Here is a 22,576-nt window from a genome sequence, read left to right on the forward strand (position 1 = left end):
TTCAAAAGTATTCTTTGTATAATTTTCAAAAATATACTCTATCTGTAGTAAAGCCCCATTTTCTTCCTAACACTGTATTCTTGGGTTTGTTTTGTTTTGGCTCACTCATGCCAGAAGTTTGTCTAGTTTGTTAGTCTTTTAAATAAGCAGGCAGATTTTTTTTTTTGTAGCTCTTTTCTAATGCTTATTTTTCAATTTATTAATTTTTGTTCTTAATTCTGTCTCTTTATATTCTTTGGGGTTCTCTGTTATTTAAGTAGCTTCTTAAGTATTTAATTCATTTACTTTAATCTTTTTTATGTTCATTAAGAGAACCATTTTATTAAAGATAGACCTTAACACATACCATAATTAAACAATTTTTTAACCTTTTGGGCATGTGTGCATTTTTTAATACACTCAAAGCTTCAAAAATGAAATGGTCAAAGCCCTCTTTCATCTTCTTAGGAGACTTATACACTGTTAACAAACTCCCACTAGCAAGAGGAAACTTTCTTTTATACAGCTTAACTCTAGATGAATTGGATAGAAGAGGTTCTCTGCATGAAGTAATCTCAAGAAGAATCTGAGGGGAAGATGACAGACACTATACTGCAAAGGGTACTCATGGTCTCCAGAAAGAATTTTTTTTTTCTGTTTTCACAACTACCTTCACAGTTTCAGTCTAATTTGTGGGCTCTGTGCAGAGGACTCATTAATTGGTGTCCTTTCTTTCACTCTTGAGCAGACAGTAATGCTTTATCCAGTGGTGTTGAGTTTCATGACTCTTCTTACTACCAAAGATGCTTATTCCCCTTTAAGAATAGAATATATCAAATTAAACTTTTTATTCTGAGATAATTTCAGATTCACATGTAATTGTGCAAAATAATAAAGAAAGCTATCTTGTACTCATTTTTCCCAGTGGTAACATCTTGCATAATTACAGTAAAATATCACAACCAGGAAATTGACATTGATACCATCAAGATACAGATCATTTCATCACCAGAAGGATCATGGTTATTCTTTTAACCCATGTTACCCTTTTAGAGTCACCTCCACCATCCTCCTTCTTAACACCAGACAACCACTAATCTGTTCTCCATTTCTATGCTTTGTCATTTCAAAAGTCTTCTATAAATGTAATTATGCAGTATATACCTTTTAAGATTGGCCTCATCATTCAGCACAGTTCTCTGGAGAACCACTGAGATTGTTTTGTGTACCAGTAGTTTGTTTGTAGTATTTCATGGTTTGGCTGTACATTTATTTAACCCATGGAAGGATATCTGGGTTGTTTCCAGTTTTTGTCTATAAAGCTGTATAAACTATATAGTGGTTTTTGAGTGAATATAGTCTTCATTTTTCTGGGATAAAGGCCCAGGAGTGCAATTTCTGGATCACATGGTGCTTTGCATGTTTTATTTTTAAAGAGATTGCCACACTGCTTTCTAGACTGACATCTGACATTCCCACCAGAAGTTCTAACATTTGACATTTCCAGAAGGAATGTATCAATGATCCAGGTTTTTTGCAACCTTGTTGGAATTTGGTGTTTTCACTATTTTTAATTTAGCCATTCTGATATGTGGGTAATGATAGGTGTGTGGTGATATCTCATTGTGGTTTTGATTTGCACTTCTCTAAAGGCCAATGATGTTGAACACTTTTCCATATCTTTATATGCCATCTGTGTATTTTCTTTGGTAAAATGTCTCTTCACGTCTTTTGCCTATTTTCTAACTGTATTGTTTGAAGTATTTTTTTACGGTTAAGTTTTGAAAGTTTTTTATATATTTTAGATACTATTGCTTTGTCAGATTGTGATTTGCAAATATTTTCTCTCACTATGTAGCTGGTCTTTTCATCCTCTTAACAGGGTTTTTCATAGAGCAAGAGTTTTTAATTTTGATTAAGTCCAATTCGTCAGTTTATTTTCTTTTATGGCTTACGCTTTTTGTGTTCAAAGCTCTTTACCCAACTTTAGATTCCTGAAGATTTTCTCATTTTTTCCTTAATGTTTTGTAGTTTCACATTTTACATTTAAATCTGTGATCCATTTTGAGTTAATTTTTGTATAAGTTATGAGATTATTATGTATAAGATATGACGAAATATTTGTATAAGATATGTATAAAGTTCTCTTTTTTTGCCTGCAGATATTCAATTGCTCTAACATCATTTGTTGAAAAGGCTACCTCTCCCACAATAAATTTATTTTTTACTTTTATAAAAAATCATTAGGCAGTGGTGCCTGACTGGTTTTGTCTGTGGAGCGTGAAACTCTTGATCTCAGGGTTGTATGAGCCCCACATTGGATATTAAGAATGTAAAGTTCTTATTGGATGTAAAGATTACTTAAAAACAAAATCTTATAAAAAATCATTAGGCACATTTGGATGGGTCTATTTCTGGGTTCTCTATTCCATTCCATTGATCTATATGTCTATCCTTCCACCAACACCACACAATTTTAACTAATGTAGCTATATAATAAATCTTGAAATTAACCATATTGATTCTTCCCATTTTATTCCTTTCCAAAATTGTTTTAGCTTTTCTAGTTCATTTGCATTTCTATATACATTTTAGAATAGTCTTGGGGCACCTGGGTGGCTCAGTTGGTTAAGTGTCTAATTCTTGGCTTTGGCTCAGGTCATGATCTCACAGTTTGTGAGTTTGAGCCCTGCACTGTCAGTGAAGAGGCTGCTTGGGCTTCTCTCTCTCTCTCTCTCTCTCTCTCTCTCTTTCTTTGCCCCAAGATAAATAAATAAATTATCTTTAAAAAATAGAATAATCTTGTCCATATCTACAAAAAAAATCTTTCTAGGATTTTGATAAGAATTACATTCAATCTTTGTATCAATCTGGGGAGAAATGATATCTTAACTATGTTGAATCTCCCAGTCCATGAATACAGAATATCTCTCCATGTACAAAGACTTTTAAAACTTTCATTCAACAGTGTATAGTTTTCAGCACATAAGTGATAAAAAAAGTTTTGTTAAATATACACTATTTCATTTAAAAAATCACTTGTAAATGATGTATTGTATTTTTAATATCAATGTCCGTGTATCTATCACTAGTATATAGAAGTATAATTGATTTTGTCGATTACCTTTCATCCTATGATCTCACTTTTTCTTTCTATAACTTTTGCATATTCCTTGATATTTTCTACAATCGTGTCATCTGCAAATAGGGGCAGATTTATTTCTTCTGTTCAGATCTATATGCCTTTTATTTCCTTTTCTTACTTTATTGCACTTTCTAGAACTTCCAGCTCTATGTTTATAAGAGTGGTGAGAGAACACCTCATTCATTTGTTCTCAACCTTAGGGGTACAGCATTCCATCTTTCACCATTAAGTATGTTAGCCTTTATCAGGGTGCAGTTCCCTCTATTTGCATTTTTCTGAGTTTCTATCATGAATTGGTGTTAAATTTTGTCAAATACTTTTGTTGTTTTGTCATGCTTTTTCTTCTTTTGACTATGAACGTAGTAGAATACATTGATTAATTTTCAAATACTGGAATCAATTCCATTTCATAATGTTGTATAATTCTTTTTATGTATTACTGAATTCTATTTGCTAGTATTTTGTTAGGACTTTTGTGTCTATATTCATGACAAACATTGGCCTTAAGTTTTCTATTTTTGTACTGTCTTTGACTGGTTTAGGTATCAGTGTAACACTAGCGCCATAAAATGAATTGAAGTATTTCCTCCTCTTCCATTTTCTGGAAGATTGTGTAGAATTAGCGTTAGTTATTATTTTAACTTTTGGTAGAATTCTTCAATGAAACTATCTGGAGAGAGTTTCAACTATCTTTGAAATCCTGGAGATTTTAAATTATGAATTCAATTTCCTTGATAGTTACAGGGCAACTTTATTTATAGGATGAATTGTGGTTTGTGTCTTTCAAAAAACTGGTCCATTTTGTTGTCAATTTTATGTATGTAGAGTTGCTCATAATATCTATTATTCTTTTAATATCTGTACCATCTGTGATGTTATGCCATTTCATTTCTAATATTGATAATATGCGGTGCCTCTTCTCTTCCCCCACCACCGGCCTCTGGTCAGTCTTACTAGAGGTTTGTCGGTTTTGCTGTTTCCAAATAACCAGCTATGTTACTTGTTTCACTGATTGTTTTCCCTTTTGTTTCTGTTTTTCATTTCATTACTTTATACTTTTATCTTTATTATTTTCTTCCTTCTGTTTGATTTGGGTTATTTTTGCTCTTCTTTTCCTAAATCCTTAAGGTGGCATTTAGGATTACTGATTTGAGACTTTTCCTCTTTTTTAATGTATGCATTTAGTGTGATAAATTTTCTTGGCAGTGCTTTAGCTATGTCCCACAAACTTTGTTACCTTGTGTTTTTATTTCCGTTCAGTTCAATGTATTTTTTTGTATGCCCCTTGAGACTTCCTCTTTGACCCATGGATTATTTTGAAGTGTGTCTTGGGGTGCCTGGGTGGCTCAGTCGGTTAAGCGTCTGACTTTGGCTCAGGTCATGATCTCACAGTTCGTGGGTTCGAGCCCCACATTGGGCTCTGGACAGCTCAGAGCTCAGAGCCTGGAGCCGGCTTTAGATTCTGTGTCTCCCTCTCTCTCTGCCCCACCCCTACTCACAGTCTTTCTCTCCCTCTCAAAAATAAATAAAACATTAAAGAAAAAAATGTGTGTCTTTTTGTTTTCAAGTGTTTGGAGTGTTTCCTGTTCTGTATTATTGATTTCTAGCTTGATACTATTATTGTCACAGAACACATTATTTTAGTTCATTTAAATTTGTTGAGGTTAAGTTTATGACCCAGAATATGATTTTAGTATGTGGTCTGTGGGTTTTTGAAAATAATGTATATTCTGCTATTGTTGGGTGTTCAATAAATATTGATTGGATCTTGTAGGCAGATGGTGCTGTTGAGTTCTCCTATATACCTGTTGATTTTCTTTCTTTTTTTTAAATATTTATTTATTTTTGAAGGAGAAAGAGACAGACTGCAAGTGGGGGAGGGGCAAAGAGAAAGAGAGAGAAACAGAATCTGAACAGGCTCCAGGCTCTGAGCTGTCAGCATAGAGCCCAACACGGGTCTCAAATCCATGAACCGTGAGATCATGACCTGAGCCAAAGTGAGATGCTTAACCAACTGGGCCACCCAGGTGCCCCATACCTGTTGATTTTCTATCTTACCTGTTATTCTATAAATTGAGAGACAGGAATTTATGTCCCCAACTATAATTGAGTGAACATGTCTACTCCCCCTTTCAGTTTTATCAGTTTTTGCGTCACATATTTTGCAGCTCTGCTGTTTGGTGCATACATATTTAGGATTGCTAGGTCTTCTTGGTGGGTTGACTCTTTTATCATCATATAATGAACTTCTCTGTCTCTGGTTATTTACTTTGTTAAGTCCACTTTATATGATGCTAATATAATCACTTCCACTTTTTGATGAATATGTGCATAATACATCTTTCTCTATCCTTTTACATCCTACCTGACTATATAGTTATATTTTGAGTTTCTTATAGACTGTATATAGTTAGGTCATGTTTTTTTAAATCCACTCTGCAATCTGTCTCTTGATATGTTTAATGTAATTATTAATATATTAGGGCTTAAGTCTCCTAGGGATTGCCTGTCCTCTCTTTTTCATTTGTTTTCTTTTTTCTGCTTTCCTATAGATTGCATGAACATTCTTTAGAATACCATTTTATGTATAATACATTTAAGTGTATCTATTTGTATAGATTTTTTTAGTGATTGCTCTAGGCAATACATTATACATACATTACTTCTTACTGATATCATCATTATATTCGTTTGAGTGAAGTATAGAAATCTTATCTCCCTTTCTGTCCCTTTGCCTTCCCTGTTTAAAACTGCCTAAAATATTTTCTCAATATACCTTTAGAACTGCATCAGTGTTATACTTTGTTTCAAGTGTCAAACACAATTTAGAAAACTCAAAGAGAAGGAAAGCTTACTTTATTTATCCAAATTTTTGCTTACCATATTATTTCTTCCTTCCTGGTGTTCCTAGGTTCTTTCTTTTATCACTTTCAGTTCTCTTTAGAGAACTTCCTTCAGTCATCTTTCATCTGAGGTCTTGATTTCCCCTTCATATCTTTTCTCTGGGTATTGGATTCTGGGTGACAATTCTTTTATCACTTTAAAAATATTATGCCATTCCTTTGGGGCCTCCATGGTTTCTGATGATAAATTGATGTCATTCTAATTGCTTTCCCCTGGTTTCAGATTTTGTTCTGTGTCTTTAGTTTTCAGAAGTTTAATTATGTTTCTTAATATGGATTTCTTTGGTTTTATCCTACTGGGAGTTTGATTAGCTTCTTGAATGTGTAGGTTTATGTCTCTCACAAATTTGGGGAATTTTCAAGCTTTACTTCTTTGAATACTTTTTCAGCCCCATCCTCTTTCTCCTCTCCTTCTGAGACTCTGATGACACTGTTAGATCTTTGTCATAGTCCCTCAAGCTTCTGAGGCTCTGTTCATATCTTTTTTTTTTTTAATGTTTATTTATTTTTGAGAGATAGAGACAAAGCACAAGTTGGGGAGGGGCAGAGAGAGAGAGGGCGACACAGAATCTCCAACAGGCTCCAGGCTCTGAGCTGTCAGCACACAGCCTGACACAGGCGTCAAACTCGGGAACGCCAAGATCATGAAGGCTGAAGTCAGAGGCTTAACCGACTGAGCCACCCAGGCGCCCCTCTGTTCATATCTTTTTAGTCTAGTTCCTCTAGATTAGTTTGGATATTTCTATTGTTCTATCTTCCAATTCATTGATTCTTTCCTCTGTCTCCTCCATTCTGCTGTTGAGCCCATTCATTGAGCTTTTCATAACACTCATTGTATTTTTCTGATCTAAAATTTGTTTTTAAAAAAATTTTTTTTTTCAACGTTTATTTATTTTTGGGACAGAGAGAGACAGAGCATGAACGGGGGAGGGGCAGAGAGAGAGGGAGACACAGAATCGGAAACAGGCTCCAGGCTCTGAGCCATCAGCCCAGAGCCCGACGCGGGGCTCGAACTCACGGACCGCGAGATCGTGACCTGGCTGAAGTCGGACGCTTAACCGACTGCGCCACCCAGGCGCCCCTAAAATTTGTTTTTAAAGTATATTTATTTTGAGAGAGAAAGCGCATGTGCATGAGCGGAGGAGGGTCAGAGAGAGAGGAGGAGAGAATCCCAAGCTGGTTTTGTGCTGTCTGTCAGCACAGAACCCGACATGGGGCTTGATCTCACAAACCATGAGATCATGACCTGAACTGAAGAGTTGGACACTCAACAAAATGAGCCACCCGGGCACCTCTGATCTAAAATTTCTATTAGGTTCTTCTTTATAACTTCTATTTCTTTCTAAAACCTTCTATTTCTCTGCTGAGTCCTTCTATTTTTTCATTGTTTGCAATCGCTCGCTAAAACCATTTTTCTCATGGCTTTAAAAAATTTTTTTTAATGTTTATTTATTTTTGAAAGACAGAGACAGAGCATGAGCAGAAGAGGAACAGAGAGAGGGAGACACAGAATCAGAAGCAGGCTCCAGGCTCTGAGCTGTCAGCACAGGGCCCAACACGGGGCTCAAACTCATGGGCTGTGAGATCACGACCTGAGATTAAGTTGGACAATTAACCAACTGAGCCACCCAGGCACCCCAATCTCATGGCTTTTTTAAATCTTAGTCTAATAATTCTAATATATCTGTCATTCCGTCATCTTGGTGTTAGCATCTACTGATTTTCTTTTTTAATTCGGTTTCCTTAGGTTCTTGGTATGATGGGTGATTTTCATGCAGTCTTGGACTTTTTGTATGTTATGAAACTCTGAACCTTAAATCATCTGTTTTAGCTGTTGTTGTTGTTGTTGTTGTTTACACTGCTCCAATAGAGGAAGGGGAGGGGCATTGCCCCATTATTGCCAAGTGGAGATAGAAGCATATCTCCACTCAGTCTCTATTGATACTTGAGGGGGACAGCTCCTCATTACTCTTGAGAAGGGGTGGGAGTTCTGGTTCCTTACTTCTTTTCCACTGATACCACAGTGGGTGTAGTCTCATTACGAAGATGAGATGGTGAGTCTTGACCCTACACTAGGCCTCATACTACCACAGTGGGAGGTAAAATGGTTATCTTGATACTTGTTAGATTGGGGCAGAAGTCTAGGCTCTCTGTGTGGTCTCCATTAAAAACCACATGGTGAGAGAGAGGTCATGGCTAGATAGCACAAAGGTCCTGGTTTCCTATTTCGTATGCTCTAAAACCACCAGCTGGGGCACCTAATTTCAGCTTTGTGAGAATCCAACTCTACATCCCCTACCCAGCTTGGGTGTGAGTGGGTCCACATTTTTTTGTGTGTAGTTAGTGTTTGGCTTGAGCAGAGAAGTTACTGTCTACAAGTTTTGTGTCTTGCTAGGCTGCGCTTTTCCTGATCTTTTGATTAGAGAAAGCAGACTTCTGTTTTTTACTTGGTCTGCACTCATTCATTCATGTTTCTAGGCTGCTGGCTTCTTCAGCATGAAGTCTGGAATATATAAGGCAAAAAGAAAACCCAAGGAACTCACCACTGCGTCATACCTTATGTCTCAGGTTTCCTTCTTCTTTAAAAAAAATTTTTTTTTAACATTTATTTATTTTTGAGAGAACAAGAGCAGGAGAGGGGCAGAGAGAGAGAGAGAGAGAGGGAGACACAGAATCCAAAGCAGGATCCAGGCTCTGAGCTGTCAGCACAGAGCCCAATGCGAGGCTCGAACCCACTAACCATGAGCTCATGACCTGAGCTGAAGTCAGATGCTTAACTGACTGAGCCACCTAGATGCCCCTCAAGTTTCCTTCTTCTCTCTTCATTGCAGAGTCTCTTATGTTTGTTTTACATATGAAGTCCAGGGTTTGCACCTGTCCTTGGTGAGAGGAATAGGGGAAAGTATATATACTCCACAGGTTCTGTTTTAAATCCTTACTGATTGCTAATGACTGCACTTGAAAGCATAAATTTACCTTAAGTATTACTTTAGCTATATCCCACAAGTTTTTGATATTTGGTGTTTTACTGTTGATTGACTCTAAATGCTTTACAATTTTTCTTATGATTTCTCCTTTGTCCCATGAATTATACTTAACTACGTCTTAAAATTTCCAAATGGATTCTTTTTTTCTGTTTTTGTTATAGATTTCTAATTTTGTTGACTGTTGTATTTTACTCAGAAAACTTAGTCTGTATGCCATTGATTCTTTGGTATATGGTAGGACTTGCTTTATTGCCCACTGTTTGGCCAGTTTTTATTGTATAAATGTTCCTTGTGTGTTTTAAGAAAACATGTTATTTAATGATTGGCATAATCCTATGATTACTACTTATTAGGAAAGACTTTTTTCATCTATCCAATGGCTAGACACATATGATGGGGAATGGATTTTTTTTTCTTTTTGAGAGTCTAGGCTGTGGTAAAGGGGGTAGTCTCAGTCTCAACTCCCAACTACCGCAGCCCAAGGTCTTTGTTTGTCTAAGAGCATTAAAACCCAAGCCCCTAGATTTTGCAGTACTGCCCTCTCCCCCAACACCACCACACACCAATAGCAGCTGTTCAAGAGTTCCAGGTTCAGTTCCTGCTTTGCTTCTAGAACAAAGGACTTGCCCTTTCTTTCTCATGAGTTCAATGACACATTTAAAACAATGTTCCAGTTCTGCTTTTGCCATTTAATATGACAAGGAGGGAGGCAGTTAGGAGACTTGACACTCCTCTTATTTGAGGTTGGGATTAACAGAGAAGCACAGAGCAAAGAAGAAAGAAGTAGAAGAAAGTGGTCAGAGAGCGTGGATCAGATGGATGCCTCCATGGGTTAGGCAAGAGCTAAGAATCACTTTTCTGGAGCAATGCTTCCCAGGAGTCACCTGAGACTTTTGTTCCTACATGCAGCTTCCGAGGCTCCTCTCCTGGCAATCATGAATTTAGTGTTCTAGGGTGGGACTCTGAAAACTATTTTCTTCCAGAGCGTCAGGTGACTCTTATGGAAAAAAAAAAAAAAAAAAGGTTTAGAGAGCAACGTTCTAGAGTACTGTATGATTCCCAGGTCTTCCTTCCCTAGGTCTGAGATCTTGGAATCTGTGGTTTTGGCAGGAACCATAGGAGATGTTGCCATTAAAAAAATAACTAAACAAAAATTAAGAGTACAGGTAAAAAAAAAAAAAAAAAAAAAAAAAAAAAAAAAAGCCAAGGGGCACCTGGGTGGCTCAGTCGGTTAAGTGACCGACTTTGGCTCAGGTCATGATCTCACAGTTCATGGGTTCGAGCCCCACATCAGGCTCTGTGCTGACAGCTCAGAGCCTGGAGCCTGCTTTGGATCCTGTGTCTGCATCTCTCTCTGCCCCTCCCCTGCTCGTGCTCTGTTTCTCTCTGTCTCTCAAAAAATAAATAAATGTTAAAAAAAAAAAAAAAAAGCCATAAGACTAGTATACAGACATAAGAACAAAGCAGTCAGAGATAATACTGTGTACTCAGAACCTGTAAAAATGTGGATACAGAAATCATATATTCATTAATTCATTCAACAAACACTTTTTGAGCCCAGTTATGTCCTTTTATGTCTAGGAGCTAGAAATTCTGAAATAAATAAGATACAAACCTGAATTTCAAAAAAAGTGTACAGAAGTACTGTATACAGAAGTACAGACAAGATTGCCAGGTAAAATACAAGACCCCAATTATTTTTTTTAAGTTTATTTATTTATTTTGAGAGAGAGCTCATGCACAAGTTGGGGAGGGACAGAGAGAGAGGGAGAGAGAATCCCAATTAGGCTTCTTGCTGTCAGCATGAAGCCCAACATGGGGCTCAATATCAAGAACCATGAGAACATGGTCTGTGCTGAAATCAAGAGTTGGACGCTTAACCCATTGAGCTGTCCAGGTGCCCCACAAGCTGCCCAATTAAATTTGAATTTCAGATAACCAATGGATAATTTTTTAATATAAGTATGTCCCAAATTTTGTTTTTCAGGGTTTTTTTTTTTTTTTTTCCTAAATCTGTCAACCCTAAATATAGGAATATTTAGGAAAAGCTCTCAACCCAACTCCGGAGGCAAGGGCTGCAAAGTTCAGCCAAATGTCAAAAGGTCTTTGATACAAATTGATTAGAATTAGCAGGCCATGGAGATTGCTGCCAAAAGCAGCTAGGTTTCAAAGTATACCACATTATTCCTAGGTTAAGAAGGTAAGGTGTGTTCATTTTCCCCCAAAACAACTACTAAATACCTCAGAATCTCCTTATAACATACTCACATAATTAACATTTTTAGTTCCACAGGACTTACAGAACACAGGTTTGTGGGCGAGGTCATCCAAAGTAATTCCTCCTTCAGGATTGAACTCAAAGCTGCTAGTGAAGTTGTATTTTGCAGTTCCTTCTGGAGAAACCGTAACTTTTGCAGAATCTCCCAGAACCACTTGACTGAATTCTGCACGAATAAAAGTTACTGGAGTATCTCCTTTAAAACCTTTCTGTTGACAGAAGGATACACTTTACAATTTTACTCAAATAGAGAATTTTCCTATACATCTGGAAACTCATTTTGACTTGACCTAAATAGCATTTTCCGTGTTTTCCTAACAAACTATACCACATATACAAAAAGGTTAGGTAGGTAGAAAGTCATTTAAAAAGTCTAGTTGTAACTAACTGCAACATTCTATTTAAATGCCATTATGTTGGAGTTTTAAAAATAACTTTTCTTGTGTTTACATGATTATAAAAGTATATTGTGAAACATTTGAAAAAGTGAGAAAAGCACATGGAAAACAAATCACCTGTAATTTCACTCTAATATGTAAACACTATTAACATTTTAGAATATATTTTTTAGTGCTTTCCAGTGAATATATATGCATGTATGTATATAAATATATATACAAATATGTACACACATTTATACACACATCTTTTATACATCTTTTAAAACAAAGCAAAATATCATTCATTACATCCTGTTTTGCAATGAGCTTTTGACTTCATAATAGTGAATGAATATCTGCCATTTCATTATTTTGTAATTTTTATAGTTAACTCATATTGTAGTTTTTATTTAAATTCATCAAATGAAATTAATCACAAGAGAAACTCTGGAAGAATTCAGATATTTTTCAGGAGAAAAGACCTGCGGTCTATGAAAACAAAAATCACTTCTTGTGTCACCGGTAAAATTTAGTATTCAAGTTGCCAGGTATTTTACACACATAGTGATTTGACCTGCTGATTATATAGTCGAACAAAAAGGAAAACTGAGAAAGTAGTACCAGTGCAATGTTAAGTAAGACCAGCAGGTCAGGTGTTATAGGAGGGTGCAAAAGCATTTCTCCTGCTGCTGTTTCCAATACATTTTCCCCCAACCTGCAGGTAGATGTTTGACAGGGAAACCTGAACTCAAAGACAAATGTACTTTCAAGAAGAATGAATAAACTAAGGCCTTCTCAGATTTCCAAAGATACCATTACCAAGTCATATCCATCTGTCACAGTGATCTGCACAGGTCTGCCTGTTGATGACACCTGCTCCATATCAGCACTTGGGCAAAGTCCCTCTGGTCTTCTCTGGTCTCTGTAAATATAATGAATCCACCTTTCCCTTCCAGTACCATAGCTGTAGAAGTACCCATATTATATCATAACCAATACTAGCGGATAACCTAGGAAAATGCCATAGTCCCATCAATGTTTTGTGCCCTTTTCAACCTTTGCAGCTAGACAGGGAGTATTTTACAGAGTTGTTCACAAGGAGGATTACATCAGTTAGTACTAAAATGATCCTTATATGTGTAACTAACCCATAAGCACAAATCATCACAAGACATAGAGGGTAGGAGTGCCATCTCCCTTACTCCCCGCTGCCCCCCACATCTTCCATAGTGTTCTTTGGTAGACTTTTTTTTTTTTTTTTTTTATGTGCAAAGTTCCCCTCAATGGTTCCTTAATCTCTCACTTTTACAAAACTATACTTTGAGCACAGGAAGGAAACAGCCATATGGAATAATGGCTAGTCCATTAGCAAAAGTCCTGACATACGTCTTATTTAGTCAATGATATTTTTAAATTATTTTACAACATTAAGGACACAATTTCAAAAATTAATTGGATATGTTTAAGAAAGATTTTCTGACTCAATTCAAAGTGGAACTTAAGGCAATTCAAATGTTTACTGAGGGCATACTATGCTGTGTCTAGGAGTGGTGGTACAAAAAAGGAGCTATCTAGTGTCCCCAGGCTATATAATTATTCTGCCTCTTCTCAGCTACTCCCTCAACCTTTAGTCATCTAAAACAGGTCACTTGTTTAACACCATGTCTTCAGGCTCAATCACAGCCTAAGTGACCCTGACAATTTTCTTATCAAGTTCACATATGAAAATGACCTTTTACATCAGTTTTCTTCTTTCCTTTTCAATAGTATCACGGGAATTAGACCTTCACTAGCCTAATCTTGGACAGAAGCCTAATTTCTCTGAGCCTCAGTTTCACCTTCTGTAAAATATATAATTTAACTTCTGATGTTTCACATTTGTTGTGAATATCCACTAAAACTGCTTAACCTATGAAGCACCGCACAAGTGGTATTATTAATACGCACTGCTTTTCCTGAATGCTCAAATACTCCCTTACATACAAGGAATCTCTCTCGTATTTACAGTCTCTGAGTGCCCGGCACTATGCCTTGTCTTAGCGGCGTATTTACTGAATAATGAATGCAAAAAATCTGGCTAGTTACAAGTGATGGTCAGGGCAGTCAGTGGGGGGTCGGGGAGGGGCGCTCCTGTTGCCCCCAGCAGACCTGCACTTCCTGTCATATCGCTCCTAAGAAAATGTAAGGTAACAGTCAAATCAGAAAAGGTTTGATGAAGGAAACCATGTGAAGGGGTGTGGTCTGGGGACACAGGCTTAGCGCCCGCTTACTGCCGGAGACCTCGGCGCAGAGCCAGAAAGGGGTCTAAGTCTGGATTCAGGTGGGAGGTCCGGGGTTAGCGGTAGCTCCTGCGCCTAGCAGGGTCGGTGGCATTTAAGTCTGTACCCGAGTGCACTGCGTTGGGATGCGGTCCCAGCGTTTCACTCTGGCTGTAGCTGAAGAGAAGCTGTAACGGGGTGTGGTCGCAGGTGCACGAAGGAGAGATCGGGGGGCAGAGGGTTTTCGGAGAAATTATAGCCGTCTTACCTGAGGCAGCCACAATTGCGTTACCCGCAACTATAGCAACTAACTACCTCTCGCGAGAACTTAGTTCTGGCATTCTTTACAAGTTTATCCCTAAAACTCGCGATAATGGTTTCTGTGGGGGAAACAGCTGTCTGCGCCTGCGCTCCAGGAACTAGGCGCTTGAGTGGCAGTTTCTGTTGCCATGTTCGCGGTTGCAACTTCGCTTTAACTTAACTGCAACGTTTTCTAACTTTGGATTTTGTTTTCTCGACCTTTTCCTTTCAATATCCCTACATAAATAGTTGGAAAACCAAGAGGAAATTTACTTAAAGATAAAATAAAAGCCTTTATTACACGGCTTTGAAAACCGGTCATTTAAATCTTTCTCCATGAAAAATGCAGATGAGTTATTTTAAAAGTGAGCCTCTCACACACTGTTGGTGAGAGTGCAAAACAGTCCTACTTCTGGTGCTCAATACTTATACAATAAATAGACTTGAAGTATATAATACTAATCCAAAGTTTTAATACATTTGAAAACACCAAGAGTTTTGGAATAGTAAAATAGCAAAAACGTGGAAACAACCCAAGTGCCCGTCAGTGGATGAGTGGATGACCAAATTGATTATATAGTCACAAAATAGCATATTACAAAGCAGTCTAAATGAATTAACTGCAACTACACGTGGATGGGTCTTAGCAACATACATATTTTCAAATGTTGCAATATTAAGAGGCATTTTGAAGGGGCTCCCACTGGTTAAATTTGGGCGTCAAAATAAACAATAATGATTACAGTCCATTGAGAAAATAGGGATACACAAGTTCACATGAATATAAATAAATGGAGAGAGCTCCTAACAGAATGCCAACCCAATAAGAAAGAGGAAATGATGGAAACAGAGAATTACCATTTGGCACACACTATATAAGTGGATGCTGAAGTTGGTGAGAGGAGGTTTGATGAGAAGAGAATATTGGCATGATTTTGGAATACCAATCAATTACAAAGGGGAAATTGTGAAATGAAACCAACAATATCATGTGGTTGAGGTTAACATCACCAGGATTGGGAGGAGTCTACACTGCATGCCTCCTGATGAGACTCACTGGGAAAAAGAAAGCATCATTTTGTGCTATTCCTGCCATCAGAGAGACTCAGGTTTTAGGCCACCCTCTTGAAAGTACGTGCTGTACTCTTTAAAACTGTCAAAGACATGAAAGATTGGGAACTGTTCCAAAGGAGTCTGAAGATATATGCCAGCTACATGCAATATGTATTCCTGTATAGTATTTTGGACCAGAAAAGAGACATTGTTGTGACAGTGGGCAAAATTTGAATGGGCTTAATGGATTGGATGGTAGTGTACCAAAACTGATTCCCTGATATGGAAGTTTGTTTGCTTTTATATAGGACACTATTTAGAGGAAAATACACAACAGGGTGTTTAGGAGTGTTGGAACATCAAGTCTGTAGTTTGCTTTGTCCACCCTCAAAATGTCCAGAAAAGGACTAATAGTAAGGAATATATGCATATGCACATATACATGTAAACAAAGTGATCAATGAAGCAATAAGGTGTTAACTATATGAGAATCTGGGTGAAAGAGATGTGGAAATTCTTTGCTCTGTTTTGGCAAATTTTCTGTACATTTAAAATTATTTCGGGGCGCCTGGGTGGCGCAGTCGGTTAAGCGTCCGACTTCAGCCAGGTCACGATCTCGCGGTCCGGGAGTTCGAGCCCCGCGTCAGGCTCTGGGCTGATGGCTCAGAGCCTGGAGCCTGTTTCCGATTCTGTGTCTCCCTCTCTCTCTGCCCCTCCCCCGTTCATGCTCTGTCTCTCTCTGTCCCAAAAATAAAATAAAAACGTTGAAAAAGAAAAAAAAAATTTAAAATTATTTCAAAAATTATTAAACTATACACACACACACACACACACACTACTCCCATTGGAAATGTCTTAGGATACAAAACTACCACAGCCAAATTTTAAAAATAAATTTTATTTGTTATAAACATTAAAATTATAAAAATTAAGAAAAAATCTTTTAAATGTTGCAGTGTTATTAGTAATTAAAACAAATAGACCTATGGAACTACTGAGTAGTTTCTCTCTGGATTTTTTCCCAGGTGAGGGCTCTGAGTGAATTAGTACTGAGAGAGCCATCCTACCTTGCCCACGAAATACTTTTTTACATAATAAGCAAGGGTTACGGCCAAGTCTTTGTTAGGGAACTGTTCTAGATCACTCATGATGCCAAGGCAAGAAAGGATAAGTAACAGGTGTCACTTCCTTAAACATAATTAATCCTTTAGCATTAGACTGTGGAATGCCTGAGGGTAAAACCTTGTGTTATATAGTTCTTTTATTCTCCTGGAATGCATAGCAGTGACCACTCTGAATTTCTTGTAATCCTTACAAGGAAAGGCATTCAAATGTTTTTTGACAGATTTAAAACATCAACTTTGCAAGAAAACAAGGAAAAGGTCCTTTTTAGTGCCACAGAAAATACAACAGTACCGAGAATCAGAATTAAGTCATCTACATATACAAACCAATTTGGGGGACAAAAAAAGTTCTATCATCTAATAAAATTCAAACTCTTTAGTTTGGGTTTCAGAAACCTCCACTAAATGACTCACTATCCCAACAACCTCCTTTCACATTACTCCAAAAAAATTGTTTCTAATTAGCTAATCTGTTATTTCCAGTCAATTTATTTCTGACAACATTCATTAATACAATCAAATGTACTGCTCATCCTCAAATTGATTTAGAAAGTCAAAGTAATCACTGTCAACATCCCTGATGGATATTTTGCAGAAATGGACAAGCTGATTCTAATATTCATATGAAGGGGTGCCTGGGTGGCTCAGTTGGTTGAGCGTCCGACTTCAGCTCAGGTCATGATCTCACAATTTGTGGGTTCGAGCCCTGCGTCAGGCTCTGTGCTGATAGCTCAGAGCCTGAAGCCTGCTTCAGATTCTGTGTCTCCCTCTCTCTCTGCCCCTCCCCTGCTTACACTGTCTCTGTCTCTCAAAAATAAACAAACATTAAAAAAAAATTAAAAAATAAAATAAAATTCGTATGGAAATGCAAGAGAGCCAGAATAGCAAATGCAATGTCGAAAAAGAACATAGTTGGAAGACTCACACTTCCCAATTTATAACTTATTACAAAACTACATTTATCAAGTATTAAGTGTAGCTTAATCAAGGCATAAGGATAAACATATAGACAAATGGAATACAGTTGAGAGTTCGGAAATAAAGTAAGAGTGCCATGACAATTCAGTGGGAAAAGAATAGTCTTTCCAACAAACGACGGTGGGACAACCATATATCAAAATGCGAAACAAATAAGTTGAGCACCTTCACACCATTTATAAAAATGAACTAAGACCTAAATGTAAAAGCTAAAAACATTAGAATATTAGAAGAGAACATAGGGATAAATCATGTTAACCTTGCATTAGACGATTGTTTCTTAGACATAACACTGAAAGTACAAGCAACCAAAGAATAGAAAAACTGGAATCAGAATTTTAAAGTTTTGTGCTTTAAAATCAAAGAACACCAGCAGAAAAGTAAAAAAGGTACACCTGGCTGGTTCAGTCCATACAGCATGCAACTCTTGATGTGGGGTCATGAATTTGACCCCCATGTTGGGTATAGAGATTACTTTAAAAAAAAAAAAAAAAACTTAAAAAAAAAGGAAAAAAGGCAGTCCACAGGAGAAAATCTTTGTAAATATATATTGTGTGGGTATATAATTTTTTGTGTATTATATTTTCTATCTTAAAAAACTTTTCTGGGGCGCCTGGGTGGCGCAGTCGGTTAAGCGTCCGACTTCAGCCAGGTCGCGATCTCGCGGTCCGTGAGTTCGAGCCCCGCGTCGGGCTCTGAGCTGATGGCTCAGAGCCTGGAGCCTGTTTCCGATTCTGTGTCTCCCTCTCTCTCTGCCCCTCCCCCGTTCATGCTCTGTCTCTCTCTGTCCCAAAAATAAATAAACGTTGAAAAAAAAAATTAAAAAAAAACAAAACAAAAAAACTTTTCTGACTGGGGAGTGACTGCCTTCTCCCTGGTTAGCCCATTCAGAGACAGCAAAGGCCCCCAACTAGGAGCATGCCTTTGATATGCAAACTAACCAATCCAGAGCCTTACCTCTTACGTTTGGCCCTGCACCTGAGGAGGAGGCAATATTCCTCTATTTTAATTATCCTAGAGCCAGGTAAGAGGACACTAGAGACCACCCATATAGCTCAAAAATTACCAAAATTATTCAAACTAGCCAATACTGAATTATTTATCCTATCCAACTTTGCTTCTCCCTCAGAAACCCCAATAAAGGTCATGGCCTAAGCATTCCCCCCTGGCCCTCCTCCTGACCACCCTGGTGTCTTTCCCATATGGCCCTGTGTGTGCAGTGCCTCTGGTCTCTAGAAAGTTTGAATATGATAATGTTCTTGAGCCTCTCTTGTGTCTCCTCTTATGGCTGAACCTAAACTGACTTCATAAAAACACATAGAAGCATACAAAATAAAATAATATCTGATAAGGGTCTACTACACAGAATATATAAATAACCCTTACAACAATAAAGAGACAATTTTAAAATGGAAAAAGTATTAGAAAACATTTTTCCAAAGAAGATATGCAAATGGCCAATTAGCACAAGAAAGGGAAATACAAATCAAAGCCACAATAAGAGGTCATTTCACATCCACTTGGCTATAATCAAAGAGACAGATAATGATAGTGTTGGTGAGGATGAAGAGAAATTTAGTAAAAAAAAAAAAAAAAAAAAAAAAAAAAAAAAAATTTTGGAAAGTGGGATCACTGCTGGTAGGATTGTAAAATGGTGCAGCTGTTGGAAAACAGTCTGGCAGATCCTCAGAAAGCTAAATATAAAGATAGTATATCATTCAGCAATTCCACTCCTAGTTCCATGGCCAAGAGAACCAAAAACATGTGTCCACATAAAAACTTGTACATAAATGTTCACAGCAACATTATTCATAATAGTTAAAAGGTAAAAACAACCCAAATGTCCATCTGTTGATGAATGGAAAAAAAAAATGTGTGTCCTTGTTACAGTGGATTATTTAGCCTTAAAACAGAATGAAGACTGATTCATACCACAACACAGATGGACCTGAAAAAACAGTATGCTAACTGAAAGAAGCCAGACACAAAGGGTCACATACTTAATGATTCCATTCATATGAAAAGTCCAAAATTGGCAAGTCCATAGAGAGACAAAGTAGATTAGTGACTGCCACGGGCTGGACAGGAGGGGGAATGAGGAGTGACTACTGATAGGTACAAAGTTTCTTTTTGGGTGATAAGAATGTTCAAAATTGATTATGGTGATGATTGCACAGATTTGTGAATATGCTAAAAACCACCGAGTTGTACACTTTAAAAAGGTGAATGGTATATGAATTATATCTAATTTTCAAAAGGTTTAAAAAATATATTTTATTGATCATATCTTTTCTTTCCTTAATACCTTACCCCCATTTCTCATCTTTACCAAATCTCATCACTGTTACTTTTTTAAAACCTACATTCAAACTGAACTTTTTCAGTGATACTTTTAAAATATATGTTTATATATTTTTGAGAGGGAGATAGTGCAAGTAGGGGAGAGGTGGTGAGAGAGAATCCCAAACAGGCTCCTCACTATCAGCGCAGAGCTCCATGTGGGGCTCGATCCCACAAACCGTGAGATCATGGCCTGAGTCGAAATCAAGAGTCGGACGTTTAACCAACTGAGCCACCCAGGCAACCCTCAATGATACTTTTTTTAAAAAAAGTAATTAACATCCATCTTAACCCATTATCCTTCTACCCATGTATCTTACCTTATGCTACAATCGTACATAGGTCTATCTAAGAGTAAGGTTGTATCTTATGCCAACTTATATGCCCCTTGGTATTTACACAAAACTGTTCATTGAATTATAATTCATATTTACTATTCTTCTCCTCAGTTCTTAGTACAATCATTCATAAAATCTATTCAATTTCTGCTTTGTGCCAGGGAGCTTCACACAAAGAACTACAGTTCTCCTCTCAGCAGAATTTATAATCTAACATTTACCACTTTTTTTTGGTGTCTTTTTATTTAGAACCCCCAGTATATTATAAATTTCCTTCCTTCATATTTCTCCTGGCTACCCATTATAATGCTCAATATACTCAATAAGTAATTGCTCAGTACTGGGGGTAAACCAATGGGTGTTGCAATCATCCTCCTATACCACTAACTGAGCTCCTGAACACTTCTCCAAAGAGCTAGCACTCAATTTTCCCAGTGATGCTTTAAGCTTCATTCACTCATTAACTGAATACCTCCTACATGTGAAGCTTCACTTTCTTGAATCATGATTAAATTACAACTAATTCTTAAAGTCATAATTTTTTTTTTTTTTTTACACCTGATCTTAGCTAAAAGGCCGAGAAGCTATTTCATAATTTTTTTTTAAAGCCAAGGGCCAATAAAGATCTTTAGAGAATTTTAGTAGACAAAAAAAAGTAGGCTATATATTTTATGCACATAAACATATAATCCCTTTTTAAAAAGTTGTTAGAGGCAATACTCATCTATTCACTATGTGGAAAGTTTAGTGCTTATAAATATAAAATACCAATTTATGTAAAATAAGATGCAAATTACTTTTCTATGTCAAAAGAGCTGAATTTTTAAAAAATATAGTTTTGATATACTACCAACTATAACTGTCCAATGGACCTATGGGGCTTTGGAAGGCAGAGTTTCAGCAACTTTTTTTTTTATTCATCATTATTACACAGAATTAGAGATTGCTGTGATTTTTATTCAATTTGGGACCCTGATTAGAGTAAGAACAGTGAGAATTATGCCTTACAAATATCACGTTAATACTACATTATCATGATATGGCTCCATGTTGATTGTATATAGAGAAAAAAATAACATTGGAATTAAGGCAATAACCACATGTGCAAACCAAGCACAATACCCTGACACAATCCTTAGTAAAAAGCTCTTTTGGTTTGGTGATGGTTGATATTGCTGCATGCAGGTCAGCCACTGCTTTGAAGGATATGCTGTGAAGAGCTTCATTTATTTAAAAATCCCTCCTACTGGCCCACAATGGCCAGCAGAAGCCTTCGGTAATCTCCACTTGTGTCACTTACAATCATTGTGCTCAGGGTCTTCTGATACATCTGTTTGAATATCTGTTTTATTTGTACAAGATCAATCTGCATGCAAGAGATGATATTTTTGATGTTAGAAAAAAGCTGTTAAGAGAAAACTGGTATTATTAGAATTATTCTTTAATAGTGAAAAGAATATAATTATAATCAAAGCAGAGAGGGAAAAAAAACACACCAAGTGACTGACATTTAATAGCTAGCATTTATACCACTGCTAGCATCACCCAGTGAAGGGCTAATTTATTGTTCTGTAAAAATATTGAATAAGGGTGGTACTAGTCTCATCTATTATTCCAAAAAATACTGGTGATTTAAAAACCATTTAAAAAATTAAAAAACCATTTGATAGAATGGTTATTATCAAAAACAGAAAATAACAAGTGTTAGCAGGATGTAGAGAAATTGGAACCCTTGTGCACTGTTGGTAGGAATGTAAAACAGTATAGCTGCTGTAGAAGAAGATATGGTGATTCCTCAAAAAAAATAAAATAGAACTACCATACGATACAGCAGTTCCACTTTCAGGTGTGTACACAAAAGTGAAAGCAAAGACTCAAGCAAACATTTGTACACCAGTGTTCATACTAGCCAAAGGTGAAAGCAACCTGTCAATTGACAGATGAATAAACAGAAGGTATTGTATACACACAATGGAATACTAGTCAGCCTTAAAAAGGAAAGAAATTCTGACCCATGCTACAACATGGATGAACCTTGAAAATGTTATGCTAAGAAAGAAGCCAGTCACAAATGGATAAATACTGTATGATTCCACTTATACAAGGTACCTAGGGTAGTCAAATTCATAGGAAGAGAAAATAGAATGGTGGCTGGTGGTTGCCAGGGGCTGGGGAGAAAGGAGAATGGTAAATTACTGTTTAATAGGCGTATAGATTTTTAGTTTTGCAAGGTGAAAAAGTTGTGGTGGTATGGTTGTACAACAACGTGAATGTACGTAATGCCACTGGAATGCATACTTTAAAAAGATTAAAATGGTAAGTCTTATGTTGTATATATTTTATTGCAATTTAAAGAAAAGATTGTGCTTAGAAAATTTAGGTCTAAGTACAAATACACAACTTTTTAAAAAACATCATATGATGGTTGTCTTTTTAAAAATGATTTACCTTCTCTAGTATAATTTAATGGCATAGGTTTTCTTTCAATTAAGAAAGAACTCTAATAAATATAC

The 22,576-nt window shown here is 36.8% G+C and overlaps 2 protein-coding genes across 9 annotated transcripts in view; both read right to left on the minus strand.

Annotated features, from left to right (window-relative positions):
• The window catches only part of CFAP70 (cilia and flagella associated protein 70), a 108,871-nt gene extending 94,349 nt beyond the window's left edge, over positions 1 to 14,522 (minus strand). For 2 of the 4 annotated variants that reach the window (XM_045439576.1, XM_045439572.1), the window contains exons 1-3: positions 14,199 to 14,517; positions 12,492 to 12,594; positions 11,315 to 11,501 (exon numbers count right to left, since the gene is read on the minus strand). In XM_045439576.1, coding sequence (XP_045295532.1) covers positions 11,315 to 11,501; positions 12,492 to 12,554 — 250 coding nt within the window. In that variant the 5' untranslated portion in view covers positions 12,555 to 12,594; positions 14,199 to 14,517. Of the gene's footprint in view, positions 1 to 11,314; positions 11,502 to 12,491; positions 12,595 to 14,057 lie in introns of all 4 variants that reach the window. The other 2 variants (XM_045439577.1, XM_045439575.1) reach the window with 2 other exon arrangements.
• A 4,848-nt stretch (positions 14,523 to 19,370) lies between these two features.
• Positions 19,371 to 22,576, minus strand: part of ANXA7 (annexin A7) — a 39,699-nt gene continuing 36,493 nt past the window's right edge. For all 5 annotated transcript variants that reach the window (XM_045439579.1, XM_045439580.1, XM_045439582.1 and 2 more), the window contains one exon: positions 19,371 to 21,429. In XM_045439579.1, the coding sequence (XP_045295535.1) occupies positions 21,307 to 21,429 (123 nt within the window). In that variant the 3' untranslated portion in view covers positions 19,371 to 21,306. The remainder of the gene's footprint in view (positions 21,430 to 22,576) is intronic.

This window comes from Leopardus geoffroyi, chromosome D2, assembly GCF_018350155.1.
Source record: "Leopardus geoffroyi isolate Oge1 chromosome D2, O.geoffroyi_Oge1_pat1.0, whole genome shotgun sequence".
NCBI lineage: Eukaryota > Metazoa > Chordata > Mammalia > Carnivora > Felidae > Leopardus > Leopardus geoffroyi.